General features: G+C 37.7%; 1 protein-coding gene across 1 annotated transcript; it reads left to right on the top strand.

Annotated features, from left to right (window-relative positions):
• Positions 1-973: 973 nt before the first annotated feature.
• MCHR2 (melanin concentrating hormone receptor 2) lies at positions 974-17,262 on the top strand. Its single transcript, XM_027632051.1, is given in 8 exon segments — positions 974-1,044; positions 1,213-1,264; positions 2,676-2,824; positions 7,545-7,824; positions 13,444-13,562; positions 15,702-15,747; positions 15,750-15,820; positions 16,872-17,262. Coding segments are annotated over 8 exon segments (1,179 nt in total).
• Positions 17,263-23,656: the final 6,394 nt, after the last annotated feature.

Raw genomic sequence — 23,656 nt, 5'->3', positions numbered from 1 at the left:
AAAGCTACAGTTGTTTTCTTAGATGAGTATTTGCAAAAAGTGTAAACCCAGACTACCTGACATTGTCTCTAATACAACCAAGCAGGTATAGACTACACAGAAAGTCAAGGAAGGAAAAAAAGAATCTGTTGTGAGCAAAGGAGGAATAGCCAGAAAGTTTCATACCTCTCCTGGGGGTAGGCAGTGCGTCACACAGAAAGGAAAAAAAAAAAAAGAAGATTATACTTGACAAGTAAATGTGATATCACTTAGCTATTACCTGGTCTTGAAGATTTGTCCATCGGGTTGCACAGGGGCACAGCCTGCCTCTCCATAGTCTGCACCATGGGCTGCAGGGGAATCTTTGCTCTGGTGCCTGTAGCACCTCCTTTTCCTCTTTTTCCACTGACCTTGGTATCTGCAGATCTGTTTCTCTCACATATTTTCACTCCTCTTGGCTGCAGTTGCTGTTGTAGAGTAACTCTTTTCCCCCTTCTTAAATCTGTTATCCTAGAGGTGCTACCACTGCTACTGACAGGCTCAACCTTGGCCAGTGGCAGGTCCATCTTGGAGGTGGCTGGCATTAGCTCTGTTGGACATAGCAGAAGCTTCTGTCAGCTTCCCACAGAGACCACCCCTGTAACACCCCCCCACAGTACCAAAGCCTTGCCATGCAAACTCAATACAAGAAGCACAAGCAGCAATTATCCCAGTTCTGTGATAACATCCCAGTGAGTTAAAATACTAGGATAAACCCTAAGCAAGCCAAAGATTAACTAGACTTGGTGTCCAGTTACTGTTTGTTCTGAAATTTAGCATTATGTCCTAGTGGGACAGTGGGACAATGGGAAGCATCCAACATCCACCCTTATAAAAAGTCATGTCAACTGTTAAAGACATATGTGCTGCATCAAGGCCTTCAGGCTCAATGGATATAAGTGGATGACTTCAGTAGTTACATTTACCTTACTCACCTTTCCAGCATCTAGTCATCATGGTGCAGACGGTCTTGTTGCTTGATGGTGAAAGGGTCTTTGTTAGTGACCATTTACAGAACCGAGGCAGGTATTCTGCAGTTCAAATTTCTTCTTCAGTTCTTTGGCCAAATAGGTAAACCTCTGCTTAACTACTTTCCTTTTCCTCTTCTCTTCTTTTGAACAGAGCTACCCTCACCCAATTGTTAATACATCTGCTTATGAACAATCTCATACATTTCATTTTTTTTCTTCCTAGAAATAAGAAACAAAATTTCATCACTTTCAAGAAGGGTGCAGTTGATACACAGGTAAACTGCTATTTCTCTCACACTCGTATCAGCAAATTAAACTGACCCATTCCACAGCTGCTGTTCATTTTGGCTGCTTAAACAATAACCCAAGGAGTTACACACATCATGCTGCTCACAGTAAACAAGCTGCAAATTTTCCAAGGGAAATACAGAAACATGGTCAGGACACTCTTCCTACCAAAGCATCCCAGTATCACCAGAGTTCTAGTATACCCATTCAAACTGATTTATGATACAAGATAAAAGTTTTGTTTGTGTGTAAAATGACTGGGTTAGACAGTGCTCAGAGCACACCTATTTCAAGTAACTTGTAGGCAGATTTTTTAAGGAGCTTTAACAGTGAAATCTTCACATTTTTTCAACAACCTTAGACAAATAACCAGTTAACACTTTTCCACTTTTATTGCCACATCAACAAAAAGGGAAAGATAGCTCTTGACCTTTGTAAAGTTAGGGTTTAGCAATGAACCTCAGGAAGCTCAACAAGGCCAAGGTCTAGGCAATCCCAAGCACAAGTACAGGTTGGGCAGAGAAGTGATTGAGAGCTGGCATGGGGAAAAGGACTTGGGGGTGTTTGTGGACAAAAAGCTCGACATGACCCAGCACTCTGTGCACTCACAGCCCAGAAGGCCAACTGTGTCCTGGGCTGCATGAAAAGATGCATGGCCAAGAGGTCAAGGGAGATGATTCTGCCCCTCTCCTCTGCTCTTCTGAGATTCCACCTGGAGTACTGCATGCAGCTCTGAGGCTCCAAACACTAGAAAGATGTTGATCTGTTGGAATAAGATCAACAGGAGGAGAGTCACTAAGTTGATCAGAGGGCCGAAGCACCTCTCCTACAGAAACAGGCTGAGAGATTTGGGGTTGCTCATCCCAGACAAGAGAATGCCCTGGGGAGACATTATAGCAGCCTTCCTCCTAAAGGAGGCTTACAAGGAGGCTGGAGAGGGCCTTTTCACAAGGACATGTAGAGATAGGACAAGGAAGAATGCTCTTAAAATGAAGAAGGATTTGATTAGAGGGTTTGATTGGAAGATGGATTTGGATCACCCCAGCCAGGAGAAGTTGCCAGAGCACTTTCCAAGAGTAGAGTAAACACTCTGTTACTAAAAGGTGTATCTTGGATGATTACATGTTTGTTTAAATTGTAATGGAGTTATTACATAACAGATTTCATTTTGAAAATAACATCATCCAATTCTTTCATGTGCAATCTTGAACATACAAAATCTTTCTGTGAAAATTTTTACAAAATTCAGATAATAATTAAACAGTAGTATACACTGAGATGTGAGACTTAACTATTGAGATCCAAATTATTATCCATCAATAATTAATTTACTCTTGCTACTACAGAACTAAATGCTAAAATCACTGAAAAATGAGTGAATTTCAGCCTTTCTGCCAGAATGGTACACAAGGCTTGATTGAGAGATCTTGGAGTGGATGGCACAAGGTGATTAGTGCTGCAGAGACAATCATCCTTCCTTCTCTGATTGGGATTATCTCTTCAACAGTCTTAGTTGGAAATATCCTCATTGTGTTCATAATAATAAGGTATGGAATAGAATACATTTTTCCATAACACTTATTGCATACATAAGGAAATGGATTGCCCATCAAAGACAAGGCTAGCAAGTTTTTCGTGTTCTTTGTATTCATTGACATTTACTTCTTATTTTTAAAAAAAAGTTAAATCATAACTATAGATAGCAGTAATTTATGCCTGCTTACCCTTTTTGGCTATAAGAAAGGACTGAAGTGCATGACTGACTTCAAACATATTCAAGGAAACTGAAATACATGCCTTCTTCCTGGGTTTCCATTAGAATTGGCAGAAATCTTCCCTCTAGCACATGTAAAAGTTAGACTAAACTTTAAACTTTAGTTATGGTAATAACAAGGGATTATAATGTTCTACAGAATTCTTTTAAGATCAGTTGAAATATAGTCTCCTTTGAAAACAGCACTTCTGCCCCTGACTATTTTAGTAACAGAGCTTTATCTAACTTCTGCCGATTTACGGCAACTTCCTAGAACTCACTGCTGTTTTCCAGCATCACCTTGCTTCTGGAAATGGGCCTTAGTGCTAGTTGAGGTTTCTCACATGGCAGGAATTAATACCTCAAGATATTTTTATTGTATGCTGAGAAAGTGAAATTACTGAACTTGTTTATTTTTGAGGAGTCATAAAATCTGACCCAACCATCCTTTATGGAAAAAAAAAAATACCTTCTAATATCTTAATTTTAACAGAAGGAGAAAAAAATGCCACAAACCACATTTACTCTCAACAGGCTGAATCTATCACAAACTCTAAATCCATAAGCACGTATCTTGAAAAAGTGGCTTTTACCTGTGGTGCAAATTTAACATGAAGAAATATTGCACATAAGGCTAACAATCATCACACTCTGCAAGGACTAATAGATGGACTCCACCTCAACATACCGTGCTTTCATAGGAAAGGTTTGCAAAAGCCAGTGGAGGGCTAAGTGTCTGTCAGCCTCTGGGCCTTAGTATAACTCCCTTGAAACTAACAGAAATTCAGTGCCTGGCGCACTCAAGAACACTGCACTTCATAATTTGAATGCAGAAGGGAACAAATGTGAAAACAGTATGTCTGAAGTGAACATAATGGCAATATGACTTTTGAAATGTATGAATGAATAGAAAGGGGGAAAAAATTAGTTGTAGTGTCTCTAAATAATAGAATAAAAGGAAAATAACAAGGAACAAAAATTATTATTTTCCCTTGGTGAAAAGCCTTTGTCTAACTTAAATAAAAATATGAAAGGCAGAGAGAAAAGACACAGACAATGACTTGAAATAAAAGGAATATAATTTAAACCATATTCACTTGAGAAAATTACAAGCATTCAAATGTATGTGCATGAACATTTATATTCAGGAAAAGAATTTGGAAATAGTGTGTTAAAAAGTTAATGTAGTATTTACCAACACCACAAAAGAAAAAAACCTCAGATGCTGTAGATGAAGGTATATTTAAATTTTAGCTACATTTTGAAACATAATAGTGTCAATAATCTTCTCATCTTCCACTAAACAGATCTGATTGTACTCAGTGGCTCTGCTTCAAAGTTGTCTTTCTTCTCTCTTTATTGAACACATTTTTTCATGCCAACATTTTACTATTGTTAACATTACAGAGACAATTCTTTTAAGAGAAAGGGAAGCTAGATTATTTCTCTAATAAAGTAGAAAATTATTTTACTTTCTGGTAGCAAAAGCTTTATTGACTGTAGAAAACGATAAAGAAAAGACCTTGGAATTTCAGCTCCCCAATTTCATTTGCAAGTCTGCCAGCTAGGGACAGACATTTTTAAGTGTAAATTAAAGTTATATCATCTGCAACTTACTGGGAGGAAATAGCTGAAAGTCCTAGTGAATCTTGCATGTAATATATGCCTATGCAGTGAGATTTAATTTAAAAATTACTAACTCAGTGGCTTTTGGCTGGCCCTCCTTGTGTAAATTACTTTCATCCCTTGGGAATAATACAGGGAATTGAGATATGCTACTATTAAGTAAAAAGAAAATAATGAAAAAAATGCTGCAATGGTTCTGTGTTAGCCAAAAAGATGAAATAATCTTCATCCCGACAATCTAGAAAAGCTGGTCCTTAGACCTGCAATTCTGTTAGCAAGATTTTTATGTAAACCCACTGACTTTGGTGGAGTGGCTGCTGGGAGAACAACTATGGCTTTGTATGGAGGAGGAAAATATAATCCAGACCACCCATTGGTCTGACTTCATATCTTTCAGAAAAAGTATGGAACAGAAGAGTGATGGGAATCAAACAAAATTTCAATTATCTGAAAGTACTCCTTTTCAGATTAACTTGATTTTGAATAAGATAACATAATAGGGAGCGGTAAAATAACATTTCCTAAAATGCAGAGATTGCAAATAAGAGTCAAGGCACTTATTGCATTCTTCAGCTGGAGAAGGTGTATTTGAAACCAAATGTAGAGTCGCTGGCATAAAATTTTTGAAACCTCTACACAGAGCTAGGTTTTGTGTTAGAAGATTTTTCATGTTATCATGTTGGAACTATTAAGTCAACTAAAGAACAATTTCATGAGTAGAACTACAACATGAGAAAAAATAGCTCAAGTGTGGAGGGTACTAGGAAATATTGATAAAAAAAACAAGTTTAATGAAAAAATTTTCAGGAGAAAATCAGTTAATATGGAATTTTCAGGGACTTGTTGTGGGGCTAGGTAGATACCATATTTTCCCTCAGAGACCTGAGACAAAGTATAGGAGTGGGTCAATAGTATTCCTAGTGACATTCACTAGGGAGATGTGTCTGATGTGAAGCAGTGTAAGATTATCAAACAGAAAGAACCAGATAAAGAATAGAGGAGAGGCCAGAGCGATAGAAATGTTTTCACACCTATAGAATCTTTTTCATACCAATATTCTTTTTTGAATAGGAAACACTCTTTCCAGAAAACAACAGAAGAAAAGCTCCTAAGATTGCTACGGGCTGTTATTAAGCTAAAGCTGTGTGAGAAGCACACACGGCTGTAATACATGTAAGGCTTTGCCTTTCCAAGGGAAAGAGGAAAATGCTAATGCTATTTTCCAGGCTCATAACAAGGTCTGAAATACAATTCTCACCAGCTGTTTCCAGGAAAAATAAGATATTAAGACTGCAATAAGAAGAGAACAGGAAAAAAAACCAAACAAACAAAAAACCAACCAACAAAACAAACAAAACACAAAACAAACAAAAAAAAGAACAAACAGAAAATAACCTAACAGAACCAGCAGAAGGGAGAACTATCCAAATTCACCTAAATTTGTTTACATGCAGAAGGAAAGGGGACTGCAATTAACATCAGAGCTGGAAATTTAAAATCACTTTCTCCTAGTTAGGCTGGTTTGCTGATAACAGATTTTGTAGAGGAAGATGGGCCTAGGTGAGAGGATGAGTTTTGCTGCTGCAGGGATTCCATTTTCACCTTTCCCATGGGAAGAAAGGGTATATACTTATGATTTTAAATGTGTGATCCATACAAATTATCTTGTCTTTGACCTGAAAGATCAATTCCAAATTAATACTTAAGCTTCAAGTTAATGAAGACCTTTCTGTCCAGGAGGATCTATATAAATTCTGATGACGGCACACAATGCAGTCAGAGGGGATAAATACTGACTAATGGCAACACATTATGCACCTGTCATGTTTCTTGAATTTGTTACTGAAGAGACAGTCAGTATATGGATTATTATATTGTCATGTGTGCTCAATACTTCTTTTTATTATGGATTGGGAACATTCAGATCCATTTTTAAAGTGTTTAATCTGTAGAAGTAGAGTTGAAGAGGAGGTAGAACAGATTTGACATATTCTCAGATTTTACAGAACAGCAGTTGTGCTTTTGTGCATTTTTCATAGGGTGTTTCAGAGATGAAAATTAACCTGGCATGGGTGGAAGGATGAGAAACTACCGAGAACTTTGAAGTCTGTGGTGAGAGGGTAGAAAAAAAGTGAAAGAATAAAGAGGAAGAAGTTTGAAATTGAGGCTCTAACTATTATTTTCAGGAGGGGAGAGAGGGTGTGAAAGTGTGGGTTACCTGGAGGTTACTCTTATTTGATTTTTTTGTTTTTCTAAAGTGATCGTTTTAGCAGAAGACAAGCATAACTGTCTTAATAAAAGTAAAAAAGTTTTAAATTATAAAAGGTGGCAAATTTTTTTTGTGAATTATAAAGTTTACTGTATAAGTTACCATTTCAATATTGCGTCTCTGAGACACCACAGGCAACTATACAAAAACCTGTATGAAAGTACAGATTCTTTTTTTACATTGAGCAATCAAGAATGTCTGCATTTTTAAGCAGGATTTAGCCCTGACCAACTGCATTACAGGAAGTCTCCAATATCTTCTACTTATGCTAGGCTGATATTTCTAGAGTTCAGATGCCCACCACACCTGTGTTTATTTTGAACACTTTATAGTTTTCAAAGGCGAACATGGATAATTTTGCTGATGTCAATAAATTAAGTAGCCTATTCAGCTTCACTGGAAAGCAAAATTATGAACAATATATTTTTGTTGAGCTTAAAATGTTTAATTTGGGATATCTTTGGGCTGATAAACTTCCCTGACCCTAAAACAGTGGTTCTGATGGTGTTTTTATTTGTCTGAAGCTCAGTTTTGAGGTCCATTCTATTGATAGTATAGTTGAAAAACAATACAGTTACTATGTCAAATAATCATTTTCATGTCTTCCGATTTATTACAGAACCCAGAAAAAAACTATCCCAAATATCTACTTCTGCAATCTGGCTATAGCAGATTTGGTTCATATCATTGGCATGCCCTTTCTCATACACAGGTGGGTATGTGGAGGTGAGTGGGTTTTTGGTAGCCGTCTTTGCACCATCACTAAGTCCCCGGACACAGACGACCAGTTTACATGCAGTGCCATTATGACTGCAATGAGTTTGGACAGATACCCAGTTTCCTATTTTCATTCTATACCTCGGGACAATAATACCTCATTGTGTTTATGCAAAGCTGTGGTAATTCAAGAATGAGAATGCCATCAGGCATGGTTAATGATTTTTTGAAAACTGCACAAATTATTTCTGATGTTTGTGGGGGTGGCAGACATATTGTAAGTCTCAATACAACATCGTTCTTTGTACAAGGCCTTAAGTGATCCTATTCCAGTGTTACTCTTCTGGGGCCCATCTTCAGAGGTGCAGCTTCTAGTAAGGGTTTAATGTCACTAAAAAAACTTGTTTTCACCATTCTTGTTTAAGATAAAAAAATTGGCTTTCAGGCAGACTGAAGAAATCAGTCTACCTGAAAGCAGAAATTGTTATTTTTTAAAACCTTTATTAAAATGCCACAGGAGCACAACAAGAATTTTTTTTTTGTTGATATTATTATTAACTAGAAAGTTCAAAAAGAGTTTCTGCATTATTGATCTTATGGAAAAAACTAAGAAAATTCAGGAAAGAAAAGTCTACTTTGGACCAAAGTTATCTCCTTCCATATGTCAGAGTGAGCATAAAGGAAAACAGAAAGACAAACTTTCTTGCATAGCATGATGTACTGATCAATCGATAAGAAGACATGGGGATAAACAAACAGTGTCAATTGGAAGGACAGTTACTATTGAATTTGTAGCATAAAAGACAACATGCTTCCATGGTAGTGAAATGTAGTTGGTAAAGAGAGGGAGAGAAAAATTACCAGAAAACAGAAAGAAGTAGAAAATTTAAAGTTATCCATAATTTTGAAATGGAAAAAGTATGGTTATCATAAAGTGGCTACACTGATGCATATTAGAAATCTAATTTGGCTGACATACAGTTTAAAAAAACTCAGGAAATTATCGATTCCTTTGCAGTTCAGTTTTAAAAGCTTTGTTCTTATATTTTCTTGTATTCGTGTATGAGTAATGTGACAAATGACAGTCTTTTCATATATTTCTAAAGAATTTAGATATAGCAGTACCTTTAATCTTGTTGTTTAGAGAAAAAAAATTATGCAAAAGATAGAAAGTATTAAGGTAGGAATAAGACATGAGGTCCTAATGAGAAAAGACAGAATATCAAAATCTGGTATGAAAAATAATTTATGTCCCAAGTAAAGCTATGTCTCAAAACAAATTTGTGGGTTTTCCAAAAAGAAAGCTTGTGCTTTCCTTTTTGTTTTGAGGCAGATTTTTCCATCTTATATACAGTTGCCTAGGGAAAGCTGTTCAAATTATTTCTCTCTCCTTAGTTTTATCACTCCTAATAACAATTATGACACTATAGCCAAGAGAAACAAAGGTTTTTCAGATAACAACCTCCCAAACTGTTTAGTCCTTGACAGTTTCAGTAAAGCACTTCTGAATCCACCTAGGAGCCTTTATTAAGTGAAAATATTAAATCAGCAGTTTTGCCAAAAAAATCAGCAATTTATCAGACTTAGTTTGACTGCAAAATCATCCTACATTCACAATAAAAGACACATAATTTACATAATTTATATTAGTAAATTATGACTAACATAATTATGACTAATGCAGCATTGAACATCTTCATGTGCTGTTTCATACTTCTCAAAAATGAAAAAACTTTGAATGGAAGACAGGAGCAGGTCAGACCTGAGAAGGCAGGTTCCAGAAGAAGCCTGAGCTGAATAAAATGAGTACCATATGCAAATTAATATCAGTCACATTGCTGGATAATGGTTTTATTCTCATAAATCCTCTTCTTCATAATAGGAGTTCACAATGGTCCAACAGAGACTTTAGTATTTCAACATTTCTGTTTTCAAATAAAATGTCTTTATAAGGTCTTAAGAAGTGGCAAAACCAGCTGTTCTCTCCATGGAGCTTTAGGGGTCAATTTCTGAGGGATACAATGTATAAAAGTTTGCTTTCCATTACTCACTTTAATATGAAATAAAAAGCATTAAGGAAAGCTGTAAAAATTATGCAAGTCAAGTATGCATACTAAAATTTATGAGAAAGTTTTCTAAATTGACATCAAACACATTTTTTTAATACAGGTTTATATTTATGCCACAGACAGACATAACATAAATTAAACCTGGATGAAACTTTGGTAGCACAACTTTTACTTATGCGTTAAAAGAAAATTTTGTAAGAAGCAACTCACAGCATCTGTTCTCTGGACAAGGATTAGCGTAGTCATGCATAGACAACAATCCTAATATAAATTACCCCCATGTACATGAAGAGTAAATCTGACTGTTCAACAAAAATACCACTAGACAAATCTGACCTGGGTGAAATCAGAACTGTGTGTGCTGCAGACATCATCTCCTCAAGCTCAAATATTGACATACTCTTATGTTGCTGTCTCTGGTGAAACAGGAGGAATGATAAGACGGGTGAAAAGATCCAATATGATGTCCTACCCTAAAGTCTTCGCTTTGCACATTCCAATATGCCACTTGAATTTAATTGAAGATGAACACTGCAATCAGCAATGTTAGTGACTTTAAAATGACAAAGGAATTCTTTGGCCAATGAAATTTTTTAAAAAGAGCCAAGACTTACACGTTCAGAATTACTGACATAGATTCAGAAGCCATAGCATTCCTTGTTCCTTCATGGCACACGAGATGCAACTGGTAAAGCTTATGTTGGACTTCCTTTCTCTGACAGGAGGCTACAAGGCACATCTCATTCCCTGTGGCATGAATCCACTGGAGCATGTCACAGGAAAATACTACCATCTGGGTCCCTTCTTACAGAGTTCAGCTGCTTCTGACTAATTTTAGTACAAACTTTGGCTATAGGAAAAGGTGTAATCCCTTCATAGGTGTTCAGTTGCCTGTAATTTAAAGTGTACTTTTGGTATGGCACAGCTATATAACCTTAGAATCCTGAGAAAGTTGCTAAACCCTAAGCTGTGCAGAAGAACCAAGAGCAGACCCATGTGTGCTAAGGTGAGATAGACTGAAACCCAAGACAAGATTGTTGAGTTGGAGACAGCCCCTCACAGGTTCAAGAAGAGAAACACTGGTACAAAGAAGTATAAATATTAACAAAAATGAGAGAGTCTTAAATTGCCCCTTCATTTCCATTGACTTCTGCCCAGCAAAGAACCAAGGGTGTCATACTGCGGTGGTAAGAGCACTAACACTTATCCTAGGAGCTTGGTAGCTCTAAGTGTCTGCTGTCTACTGAAATAGATAATAAACAACTGCTTTTTGAGAATATCCTGTTTGCAAAGCATCTCTGTGCAGTGGAAAAGTTTCCTGAAGAAGTTCCTGAAATCTAAGAGTTACGTGGGTACCAATAAATTTTGAGTGTTGCATAAACATTTATTTAGCCCATACCCTTACAGCTGCAGATGTGCTAATGGAGAAGTGAGGCTGGGAAGATAAATCTGGAGTAATTAAGCTCTGTGACAGCTGAAAAGAAACAGACAGGTGTTCTAAGCATTTGGAGCAGCCGAGACTGACAAGCATGAGAATATGTATTACTGGTTTGCCCATTGCTGCAATATTGCTCTAAGAAATATTTACCAAGGCAGTATCACCAGTAGGGTGGAGCTGTAACCCTATAAAAGTCATGGGCTTTCAGTCATTTAGAACCAGAACCGCTTGATTTGGCATGGACTAATCCATTTACTCATTCCTCACATGCCATTTTCAGTCGCTCCTTGCTTCACTTCACATGCAGTTACACATACCCCAGCCAGAGGGAAAGGTAGAAGCCTTTTAAAAGTTCAAACTCCTGAGCAGCCCATTTGCCCTTGAGTGTAATACATCCTGCTGTCTCTTGGGCAAGCCTAGCAGCAGTACATTTTAAGCCAATTCAGACAACACATTAACGTTTAAAATAATAAGAATATTTCTGCAAATTTGTGATGATAATAATAATAGTGTCGGTATAAGATATTGTGACAATGCGCAATACATAGTAAAAATGTTAGGCCCTAGGATAGGTTAAGATACATCCAGAGGCAGGAAGAAAAAAGTGAGGAAAAAATCTAATCCCTAAGACACATTTTTCCTCTCCATTTCCTATATGCATAACAGAAATATGAGCACATTTATGGCTTTGCTACAAATCAGACAAGATGATTTGTAATTAGCTAAAACATTAACTAGGATCATGTGCTCTTGTGAAATATTTCCTCTTTCCAAGTGTTGCCTTGGCTTTCACAATCATGTACTTTGGTGGTGGCTGGTTTCATAGATGTTCCTCCAGGCAGCATTGTAACAGGAGGTTTGGCAGAAAGGCCTAAAAGAATGCAGTAATAGGCATGGCTAACAAGCACCACATACCTCGTGCCTTGTACTTTTTGAGAGCTTGGCAGGCTCCATCACTGCCTCCTTCTCCCATTTTCTATGTCAGAGACACTTCTCAGACAATCCCCTTATTGTTTGTCTCAGATAAGTATTCTTCAGTGTTTTCCCAACAAAAGACTTTTATTATTGATAACTATTTTTTCAGGTGAAGACACATCTACCTTTAAGTTCCACTCTCTGCTTGAAGAGGAAATTAGCCCTTACATTCAAAACACCTTTTCCCAAATGGAGTACTCACCCTTCATTTCAAAAATTTATCATCAGACAATAGGCAAGATTAAAATTACATCCAAAATGAAACAACAAACAGAATCCCACTGCTACAAAAGAATGGAGACAAAAGCTGCTTGATAAACGGTTAGGATGAGATTGATTTCTTATTGTCTGAGGAAGGGTAAGTTGGAAAAACAGGCTGGAATAAGTTTTAGTTCTATCAAGAAAAAGAATAATGTACTTTCACATTGAATTGAATTTATGGTGTTGTTTTCATTCCATTCGGCCTAATGATTTCCTTTTCATCTTTCAGTTCGCTAAATCATGTTTTCCTTTGGACAGACGAATATTAAAAGTGAGAATTAGAAACCCACGTAAATTATCCTTTATAGACACATATCAGTATATGAAAATAATTGATCCAGAAAGTGTGAAAAGTCATCTTACAAAACTTAGGGAAATACACATTTATGCAGACCAGATTTGAAGACATCGTTGTAACCTGCCCTTTATTTTGTGACAATCCTTCGAAAATTCAGCATTGTATCCAGGAAAACTATGTCCACACAGCAAAAGCCAGGACCAACCAACAGATAGGTAGCGATGGGCATTTCTGGAGCAGGAAGATGTGGATTCAGCACCCATCCCAGGCTAGAGTGTTCCTTTGCATGTTCTGTTCCTTCCCTTAATGATATTCTGTGCTCATTTATACACTTTATTTTATCACAAACTGCATTAGTCTGATAACTTCTAGACTGCAGCTGTCTCTGAAACAGAGTTACATTCACTGTTGCTAAGTTTTGGGCTGCACTGGGCTCTTGTCCTTTGAGCAAAGGCAATATCATCCGTTAAGCCACACGTCACATGGTGCCTTAAGAGCCTCACAGCCCTCTCTCTGTAGCTGAGTAGCCAGCTTTCTGCTAGCAGCTCTGGTCACCCAAGCCACCGTGGCAGCCTTTCCCAGAGCCTCTAGGGCAGCACTTTCCCCTTGTTCCCACGCTGTGGATCTTGCACTATTATCCTCCCAGCCCTGCACCTGCAAACCCCACAGCACTGTTACAGGGGGTTCTCATGGGAAGTGACTGCCACCAGCGTGAGAATCACCCCTGCTTCCCCTCCCTCTTCCTACTCTGTGATCGAAGCTTCTGGTTGACATTAGTGGACCCAAAAACATGCATGCCCAAAACTTAGCAGGTCAGCGTGCAGCCTCAGCAAAACACACTCTCAGCAACACCAACAGCTTCTTTGACAGGAGCAACTGGTAAGAAGCGAGTCCCGACAAAAACTGTGTTGATACTGTCGAAAAAGCATTACAGGGAAAACCATGTACTGCGCTCTAGCAGAGACACAGAGGAGAATCCTTGCCTGGAGCAACCCCTGTTGTTTCTCTTCCATTCTCTCTCCTTTAGTTTATATTTTTCCCCTAAAGTAAATGTATGACATCAGCTACAGACTCTGCTAGTAAATCTATTTGCATGTGAACCTGTCTTGAAAACATTTGTGCGCACAGTATGCACAGGTATATTTATGTATATGTGTGTGTGTGTGTGTGTATATATATTCTGAGCCTGAATAAGTTGAAACAAAATGGAGATCTCATTGAAATCTTCCTGCTAAGGGAAGCATATGAAAGCAGTAACGAGTTTTTGTATCACCCAGCTGTAGGCACCAGCTAAAGTTCAGTCTCTCGTTAATGACAGGCAGTAGGCATGACTGAGAGGTGATTCACAGGGTGTACAGAGTGCACAGCACAGGATGGAATATCCTGACTCCTTCCTTGAAGCCAGTGGGAAGAGTGGGGCCTGACACGGGACACTTCTTACTCCATGTCAGAGACTAATGTCACTTTTCTGTGCCTCTCCCATGCATCCTATTTCCTTCTTACACACCTTCATTTTCTCACAAATACTTCCTTTGACTTACAGTTTATTTCCTGATTTTTTTTTTTAACCTCCTTGTAACTTTCTTCAGCATTCATTCTTTGGAAACAGCTCTGTTGACAATTTGAAAAATAGTTATTGTATTGTTCTGTTACTTTGCATAGAGATGTTATTGCTTGCACCACTTAAAAAATGAAAGCAAGCTGAAAGCTTGCTTACACTGTGCTTACATGGAGACTAAGAGGTCAAATATTGTATAAAAGAGGAGCAATCACAAGTTTTAAGAACCTGAGAAGCCTGTAAATTACTCTCAATTACACAGATCATGTAAGCAGTATCAGTGTCAGAAGATACTTCCGTAAAACAGACAGTGAAACAAGAGAGCTAGCTGTACCAAGAATGGTACAAAGTAGTTCTACCATGACAAATGTAGAGGATTTCTGTTATTTCTTGTCACCATCATGAGGACTGAGAATAACTGCATGAAATCAGACATAGCTTTTTAAGATACCACATGCCAGAACAGCCTTTTGCTGATTCTAGAAATGATGACCATTACTTTAACCTCATTTAGTGAAAGAACTTGATTGTTACAAAGCTTGAATAATGGGGGAAAAAAATCCATTTCATACTCACACTCAGGCAAGACTGAAATACCAATCTTTCTTCATCTTGTGCAATGGCTCCTAATCTTCATTGTTTTAAGAGCAATGATAACAAGCAACTAAGGTGCTGCAAGCACCCTGTTCTGGCAGGCTGGTGAATCTATCTATGAAAAGCAAAGTACGGGACCTTAAGCAACGACCCGAGGTCTTGCAGACAACATGTTGCCAGCACCTACAGACAAGGATATTCTGATTTGTGTCAGATATTTGCATTGTAAGTCGTGGCAGCTGGCCTGTGCAGCACCAAAATTAGGTCAGCTGGTTGTTGTTCCTGGTTGCCTCGTGTGATTATATCAACATAAGTCATCACAAGGCAGTGCTGCAGCTCCCTTCAAACCACTTTACAGAGCACAGTGATTTTGACAGCCACAAAGCAATACCAAGATCAAGGACAATTGAAATCCTCAGCCTCTGTCACATACTGTCTGCACCCAGTACCTTTTGGCCAGGACTATGATTGGTCCCGGAATGCCAGATTCACAAATATTTGAAAAAGCTCTGCTGAGAAGGTGGTCATCATTGATCTACTGTCAGACTAGAAAAATATTAAGGGGCTAATCAGACTGTGCCCTGCATAAATGCTTGCAAGAATTTTCACTAATTATACAAGTACTGGAAAAAGCACACACATACAGAATTTGGAAAACTGAGAGGTATAATCTTGTAGTCAGACATATTCCTAGAAGTGAAGACTTTAATCCTTAGAAGTACTTGAAATTCTAGGCACTTGCTGTTACCACGTATCTCTAATCAAGAATCACAACTTTATGGAAAATGTTGTTTATAAATTTTTGCATTTATGAGGTCGTCTTTGTCTAACAGCCTTGTTTATTCTTTTTGTGTTTTGTTTTACAGGTATACACTTTATCTTACCATAACTTTCTTTTTTCCTTTACCATTGATATATTTATTTGCTATATTTTAGTTTTATATTACACACGGAAGATGTATCAGCAAAACAAGAAAGCAGGAAGGTAAAGTATTATTCATGCCTCTCTCATACTGCTCAGACTGTAAAGGCTTTATATGTAACAGAGCAAAAGGAACAGTCCTAAAACAATATTTAGGCACTGCATCATGTAACTTTTAGTCCTCCAGACACTGCATTAGGCTCCCAGGAAACAGATTAGGATTCAAGGAGGGAGCCAAGACAAATCATTTAGAAGGAAATACTGTGGAGAAAGTTACACCTGGAGTCTTCAATTCAGGTCAACAAAAAGGCACAACTCAACCCTGCACTTCTAGCTGCAGGAGGAAACCTGCCTATATCATGGCTCCAAGCTCTCAGTTCAGGGATTAGGAAACTCTGGGAGAATGTGGCTGCCGCGTCTGGTATCGGCTACAGTGCCCCAAGGAGCTGCAGGTCATCCAAGTTGTATTGCCCCTTCTGTGGGAAGGGGACTCCAAGCCCCACATTAATCTCTAGCTGCCGTTCACAGTCTGAGAAAGTCTAGGCAATAAAAGAAAATTGACGCTTGAAACAGATGAAACATAATTCCCAGTTTCAGTGAGAGCAGCTCCTGGCCATGATGTTTTAGATCTAGGACAACATACTTTGGATTTTGGCTTATACCAATTTTTTACAGAAAGGAAGTTGATTTCCAATTGAGTGTGGGTTTTAATTCTTTAGGTAGGAGAAAAATTTTCTTCTTTGCTCTGAGTCTTCTGTAAGCTCCTAATAGTCATGTTTTAATTGGATATTTCTCTTCTAGTTGACAGTAAAAAAAGGCACTCAGATGAAAAGGGAATCAAAGCAATATAGCTCACATGAAAAAGATTAAGCATTTTTAATTAAAATATTTGTCAGTGTTTCATCAAATACACATAAACAATTCTCAGGGTCTCCTGTGTGTGGCATAGGATCATAGCAGAAGAAACAATAATGTGTAAACAGCATAAAAATTAAGCCCTCGAGAGGTGGCCTTTGCTTGCACTGTTTGGTCTCAACTAACTGCTGTTCATTACTACACTCAATCCATGCCATCAGTTTCTCACCTTGACTAAGAATTCTTGTTTGTTTTGCAGTTACACCACCAGTATCCCCAGGCAGAGAGTTATGAAGCTCACTAAGATGCTGCTTGCTCTGATCAGTGTGTTTGTGGTAAGCACTACCCCCTTCCATGTGATCCAGCTCATGGATCTTCAGGTTTCTCAGCCGACCCTGACCTTCTATATGAGCTACTACATCTCCGTGTGCCTCAGCTATGCCAGCAGCAGCATTAATCCCTTTTTATATATCCTGCTTAGTGGGAACTTCCAGAAGCATCTCCAGCGATGCACAAATATGAAATTCAGGATGGCAGAAGGGATGTCAACATCATTGAAAACACCCTCGAGTCAAGTTTTCAAAAGAAGGTTCTTCTCCCAAGAAAAAATGCCATGTCTATATGTAGATTTTATTTGTTGCAATAGATAGGCCTGATTTCACTTTCTTCATGAAAGTGAAACTCAGAAGTGACTTTATTGCTGGAAACACCTCAGTGTCAAGCTGATGGAAGAGGGTCTGCACCACTGTTTTCAAGGTAAGAGCTCCGAGAAGAGGGATTCTCTGCAAAAATATTCTTTGTTATTGTGACATTGTCTTTTTTATAATTTGTACATAGATTGTCTTTGAATGGATGGAGACAAAGTAGGTTTTCACAAGTGTAGGCCTCTGTTAATAAGATAGAATGACAGTGGGAGGCATTTTGGATCTGACAGTGTGTGAAGTCACGGAAACTGTCAGTTATTCACAAAGAAGAGAACCAGTTACTGATGACTCAGAAGGGGGTAACTATTGATTTTTATCCTATCTACAGCTGTCTCATCTGGCACTCACTTATGCAGCAATCAGAATCAGGGGAGAGACATGAAAGGCTCTTTTGGAGGAAAGCTACTTTTGAATTAACCTTTGCACATAATCTTGCAAACAAAGAAGTGAATTCACAGTGTGTGTCATTGGAAATTATTAAACATGAGTTTTGAATATAACTATATGGGTCAGAGATATGTCTTTGCTTTTCTTTTCTCAAAATCCCTGTTTCTGAGCCAACCTGGAGAAGGGTGTTCAGTCCTGAAAGAGTTCAGTGCTGGTCTCACTACAAGGGCCAAGAAGAACTTGGTGCTTGCCCAGGATGCACTCTTCCTCATCTCAAGATGGGTAGAAGAATGCCTACTTGTTGTCAACACTTAATCAACAAGGTTTCTAATAGTAGAATGTAACCAGGCAACATGATCCGGATCTTGACAGCTAATAGAAAAAAATTGGGGAAAGAAAATTCTGTTTAAAAATCTAGTGTTCTTGAGAGTTGTTCATGTTTTTGGTAATCACCACATTGTGGGTTTATCTGCATCGTGTTCTCTTCTCAGTCCACTTTCTCTTATCTGAGGACTTCACTTATCACTCTATTGGGTGAAGAAAATATTTCACTAGGACCAGAGGTTTTATGGCTACAGTATTCCTGTTATTCAGAGACCTGATGAATCTGAAAGATTCAGGATACACCTCTCCACACTTACAGTTAGCTTCCCTCTTGTTGATACATCCCAACTGAGCCTTTTATTCAGTTATTTGCAGCACTGTGGAGGTCACAGTTAGTGATTACACTCCGTGATCTGCCAACCCACTGCAGGATTCATGACACAGGAAAGAAGAAAATGTTTTCACAAGAGTAAGTCTGAACTCCACATTCCCAAGCTGAGAACTGAGGTATTGGTCTGCTTCTCCTGCCACCATATGAAATCTGCAAGTCACATAGAGTCTGACACTGAAAGAGGACATGTTAAAATTAGATACAGAAAAGGAGATTAAGGGGTCTGAAATCACTATTAATAGTTTAAAGCCAAAGCTTTACATAGCAAATGCATCATGAAACATTTGTGATGGTGTTATTGTACCCATAGTAGTCTAAGGGAATGCTCAAGATAAACTTTCTGAGTGAAAGAAATATATTAATTAAACTCTGGAGGATAGCTGCAAAAAGATTATAAAGGTTCGTTCAGATCTGAAAAGTTTATCTACTTTTCCCAGCTGTACAAATTTGTCTATTAGAAGCCTGATCTCTACCTACAGGACTTGTCATTTAAAATAAATTATTTAATTAACAGTTTACACAAAAGGTGGCTTATCAAGTATTACCAAACTATGGCCGTGCAAAGTGCAAGTTTGTTAGTTCACTGTTCCAGTCAGTGCCTGCATGTGTCACCTTTTCTTCTGAGTTACAACTGTTGTCTTCTTCTTTTCTTTTTTTTCCCCTTGCCTGGCCTTTTGAATGAGACCAGATCAATAATGACATGATATTTAACACTTATAACAATAATAAAATAGTCTTTTATAACAGCCTTGGTGTTTTTCTCTTTTGCCTGTCACACCACCATTTTAAAGTCGCTCTGCTTCCGAGGTCATAGCAATGCAATGGAACCACAGAAGCATAACTTCATTAAATTTTCCCAACAGCAAGGACTAGAGGGCATTGAATGTCCTCTTCTGTGGGACACTAATAAAGTGGTTTATAGTTCTGCATTTTTTTTACCTTCTCCATATTGTTTTAATCTTTTGTATCTAAAAATAAAATTGATGTATTTCAGAGAAAATTGTGTAAATATTAAAACTTTTTATTTACCAGTTACTAAATTGTCTATGTTAATGGAAGTCCATAAAAGAATATAATAGAAATAAATATTTTCCTTTAATGTTTTGAAGCATCTGATCTTGTTTATATTGTTTCCAACACAAACAGAATAAGCAGGTCATTGGAAAATAAAAACAACCTACAGATGGGGAGGAAAGGGAAGATATTGCAATCCTGTTGGATTTTAAATAGCTCTAAAAGCTGAATAGTAGGTGAATTAATATATCTTTCAGCTGAAATAGTACTGATGAAGAAAATCTGGATCTGAATGAAGAATGTTATTGTGTGTCTAGGGAAAAAGTGTAGAAGGCTATATAAAGGCAAAAGAGTGCTGAAATCAAACTGGAATATTCTGTGTTGTTTTGCCACTACATCATCACATATAAGCTACACAAAACCATAATTTCAAAAAGGTTCTTTCAAGATACTTACTTGTAATTTGGTTAGTAGTATCTGTGTACAGGTAAGGTGTACACCCATACCTTCAGATAATTATTTTTTACTATTTATTTTGCATGAAATGCAGCATTTCTGATCAGGATTGTCAAGGCTGTGCTGCAACTATCATCCGGTCCAGCATTTCAAGTTTTTATTACCTTTAAACTTATGATAATAGGTTGAAGGGGAAAATATTCAGTCATTAAATCAGAGTATTCTAGCTGAAAGTTTCCAAACCATCAGGAAACCAGCCCTGACTGTACTCCAGGGCGCTGGGGAGCTGAAACTGATTCCAGAAAATTAAATGTCAAAGCTTTGGGATTTAATATCATATCACCTGTTACATACATTGTGATGACTATTTAATCCCATCATCCAGTTAAAACACTGACTGCATGAGTAAGCTGGATGCCTGAGCGAAACTGGACACCTTAAGAGTTGGTAATGATATGATATATGCAGTATTCCCTATCCAGTAAAAGCACTTAACAGACCTAGTGCATTTTAAGCATGTAGATAGTCTAACAAAAGTCAATGTAGAACATGTAACTACGAGATTTGCCATACTGGGGCCCAAACCTTCTGTCCAAATGCCAGTACCATCTACAGATGAATTTACAGGGCATAGTTGACTTAAAGGTATGTGCAGAGGTGGAAAACAGAGAGGGTATTTGTGTGCACAGTTCCTAGCAGGTAAGTGTTAGGAAATGGTTGCAGACATAATTAGCACTTCAGAGGTGATCTTGCTGAGATATATGGTAAGAAACTATTCTTGCCTTTGGAAATACTTCCTGGAGCTGGATTTCAAAGGGCTGAGTTTATACCCATGTATATATTTGGACAGAATCCCCTACCATGGCCATGATCCTGTAACGTGGTGATTTCCTGTTTGTCAGTGCATACAACACATTTGCACATGGATATTTGCAGGGAAACTTTCCACACAGTTGAATGTGTCATGTAAAGCTAAAAGTGTGCTTACTGCTCAGTATGAAAGAAACTCCAGTTTTGTCCTTATGCAGAATGACTTCGTACTGCTAAATCTTTACCATGTTACTAACAATGACCCAGGCCTGTTCCTGATCCTAAATAAAAAAGTGATAGCTTTTTTTTCTCTGACTGATTCAACTGAGATAATAAAACTTGTTTCTTAATTGGGTGTCCTACCATAAAAACTGAAAAGAAACACCACTGAAAGTAACACCAGAGCCATATGAACTGTTTGGGCTGATAGCTTCAGTCTCAGTTTAAACTTTAAACTTCATCAACTTGACTTTTTTGTACAATGTTTCACATAATAGGAGGGATATAAAGGCTAACATGCTTTTGTTTTGTTTAGGTCATTTGTACTGAAAGGTAAAATATACTAAAAGTCCTATTAAAAGAATTTTTCATAAGGTCTTTAAAACAAAAATTATGTTTTCTTCCCTTTTATCTATTCTAAATATACTGTACTTGCAGTTCTCATTCAGCAGATTGTGATTCTGGCTATTCAGCTCCTCTGGATTTAGGATTATGCTCGAATACTTTGAAAGGCTTATTTTCTGGTCTCTTGTAGAGAAAAGAGGATACCAGAACCATTCCCTTCACTATTTTGTAAATCACTCCTTGAAAACAATGAAAATTTATCTTGGCTTTGTGATATGATGCACTGCTTTGTCTCCTGCAAGGTTTGAGATTTAGAGGGGCTTTGGCCAGTTTTGCAGCCTCATGCTAAGAGAAAAGAATGAGGACACTTAAACCTGCACCCATCAGTTCAGCAAATTAGTTGGATAAAGCTGAAATTTGAGCAAAGACGCACCTCACCAGATTTCAAGCCATTTGTCTGACTTAAGATGTAAGATCAAAGTAGAAGCCTCATGTGTGAGCCTGGATTTCCAAATTCCTTCACATACAAACACCTTGCAGAATGGTAATTTAGAAATAGGGCCCGTTGTCAAGAGATTAAAAGCAATGTCACTGTGGTGTAGGGAAAGGAGCACAAGTAAGGACCAGCAATATTAAGTATCCCAGGAGGACAATCCTTCCTAGTGCTTCCTCCAGTCACCGAGGGGTGGTGAAGTTTTTCAGGACTGGGAATAGGGCAGTGGGCAGCAGCACCAGCATTTGGCAAGGAAGGAGCTGGGGGCTGGTACCTTTCCCTGGGCTCTGGGAAGGGAGAAGTGAGAAATGACTTCATATTCTGTTCATCCATCTCCTTTTAAGCTTCAGCTCCCAAAATTTATCTTCCCCTCCATTTCTGTGATTCAGAAATCATGGCAAGGGACAAGAGGGAACAGATAAGACAAAGTAGAAAAATGCAATTCTTCAGTATTGGGAGAACCAGAGCATGGTTTTCTTGAAAGCATCCTCGCTAAGGAAGAGAGAAAATACAGAGAGAAAATAATTAATAACAAATGTATTCATTTAAACTTGTGGAAGTTTTTTTTTTCCATTTTTTTCATTAGTAGTCTTTTAACTGCTGCCATTCATTACACCAGCAGCAAAAGAGAACAAAAGTAACTTGAATAGTCTCATAATCTGCTCTATTTAAATAATTTGGGGTAAAGTCTTACCAAAAAAAAAGAAAGAAAAAGAAAAGAAAAAAATTTATACCCTAGTTTTAGCTGGAGAGAGAACAGTTGCATTTCTGGGACATAAGCCATTTTCTCTGAAGTTTATATGTATACTCTAAAAACTCAGTAAGCATTAGTGGCATAAAGAAAATTGAGAGGAGGGGAAGGCCTGACTTTTGTCAGCACCTTCTATTTCATTCTACACCTTCTGATTTGTGTGGACATAAAGTAGCAATACAACTAGTGAAATAGAGATATAGTAGAGCTATACAAGCGGAAAGAGAAATTAATTTACTTTTTTCCAATGATATCTCATACAAGAACAACTAAGGGTTTGGACTTAAAGGTCTAACACTTAGAAATTTACAGTTACATCAATGAAGTATTGCAGTTTTTCCACCTGATTTTAGAAGAGAAATGAAAATTAACTGCTGAATTATAATTCAAGATTAAAAAAAAATGTACACGCTGCTTGGCATTTGCTCATATGTCCTTATGAAGATATATTCACTTGAGTTTGTCCATATTTTGACTTGTAGTACAAGAAGAGATAACTGGACCAATGTGAGTACCAGCCAGCTCTAGTCTAACTCTAGCAGCATGGACTGCACTCTTCGGCCATATTTACTATGCCTTTTGGCCCTCTGCACTACTTTAACGAGGTCTCTGATAGAACATAGTGGGGAAAATTCAGATGACTTTTCTGTTGTAACAGGAGCTCCTCCTTTTCACTGTTATTTTACAGCATAGGGTAGCTTTGTGTATTTACCCACATCCTTCAGCACAAAGTACAAATAAAAATGCCCTAGCAACCCTTTTTCTAAATTTCAATATTTCACTTGTGAATTTTGAAATACAAGTTTTTTAAATAAAACAGTCTGGAAGCATATTTAATTCACCTTTAGTAAGATAAGCAGCCACTTATCAGAGCTGCATCTAAATAAATAGAAAAGCAGCACAATACAATTTTAGAAATTCTTACAGATTCTGATGTTCTGATTACAGATTCTTTGTAGCCCTCAGTTAATGCATCTTAAGGGACATTGCTATTACAAGTCTCTGAGAACTCAGCTTTTGCAGTGGAGAATCCCTCACATGGGCAAAGCTCACAGTGCACACACATACACACACACACACACAAATCCCCTTCAAGTTATCATCCATTTTCTCAAAAAAATTAACATGAATGAAAACATATCAAGAAATA

The sequence above is a fragment of the Corapipo altera genome, unplaced genomic scaffold (assembly GCF_003945725.1).
Source record: "Corapipo altera isolate COAL_440 unplaced genomic scaffold, ASM394572v1 2b, whole genome shotgun sequence".
NCBI lineage: Eukaryota > Metazoa > Chordata > Aves > Passeriformes > Pipridae > Corapipo > Corapipo altera.
This window is presented reverse-complemented; position numbering and strand designations above follow the sequence as displayed.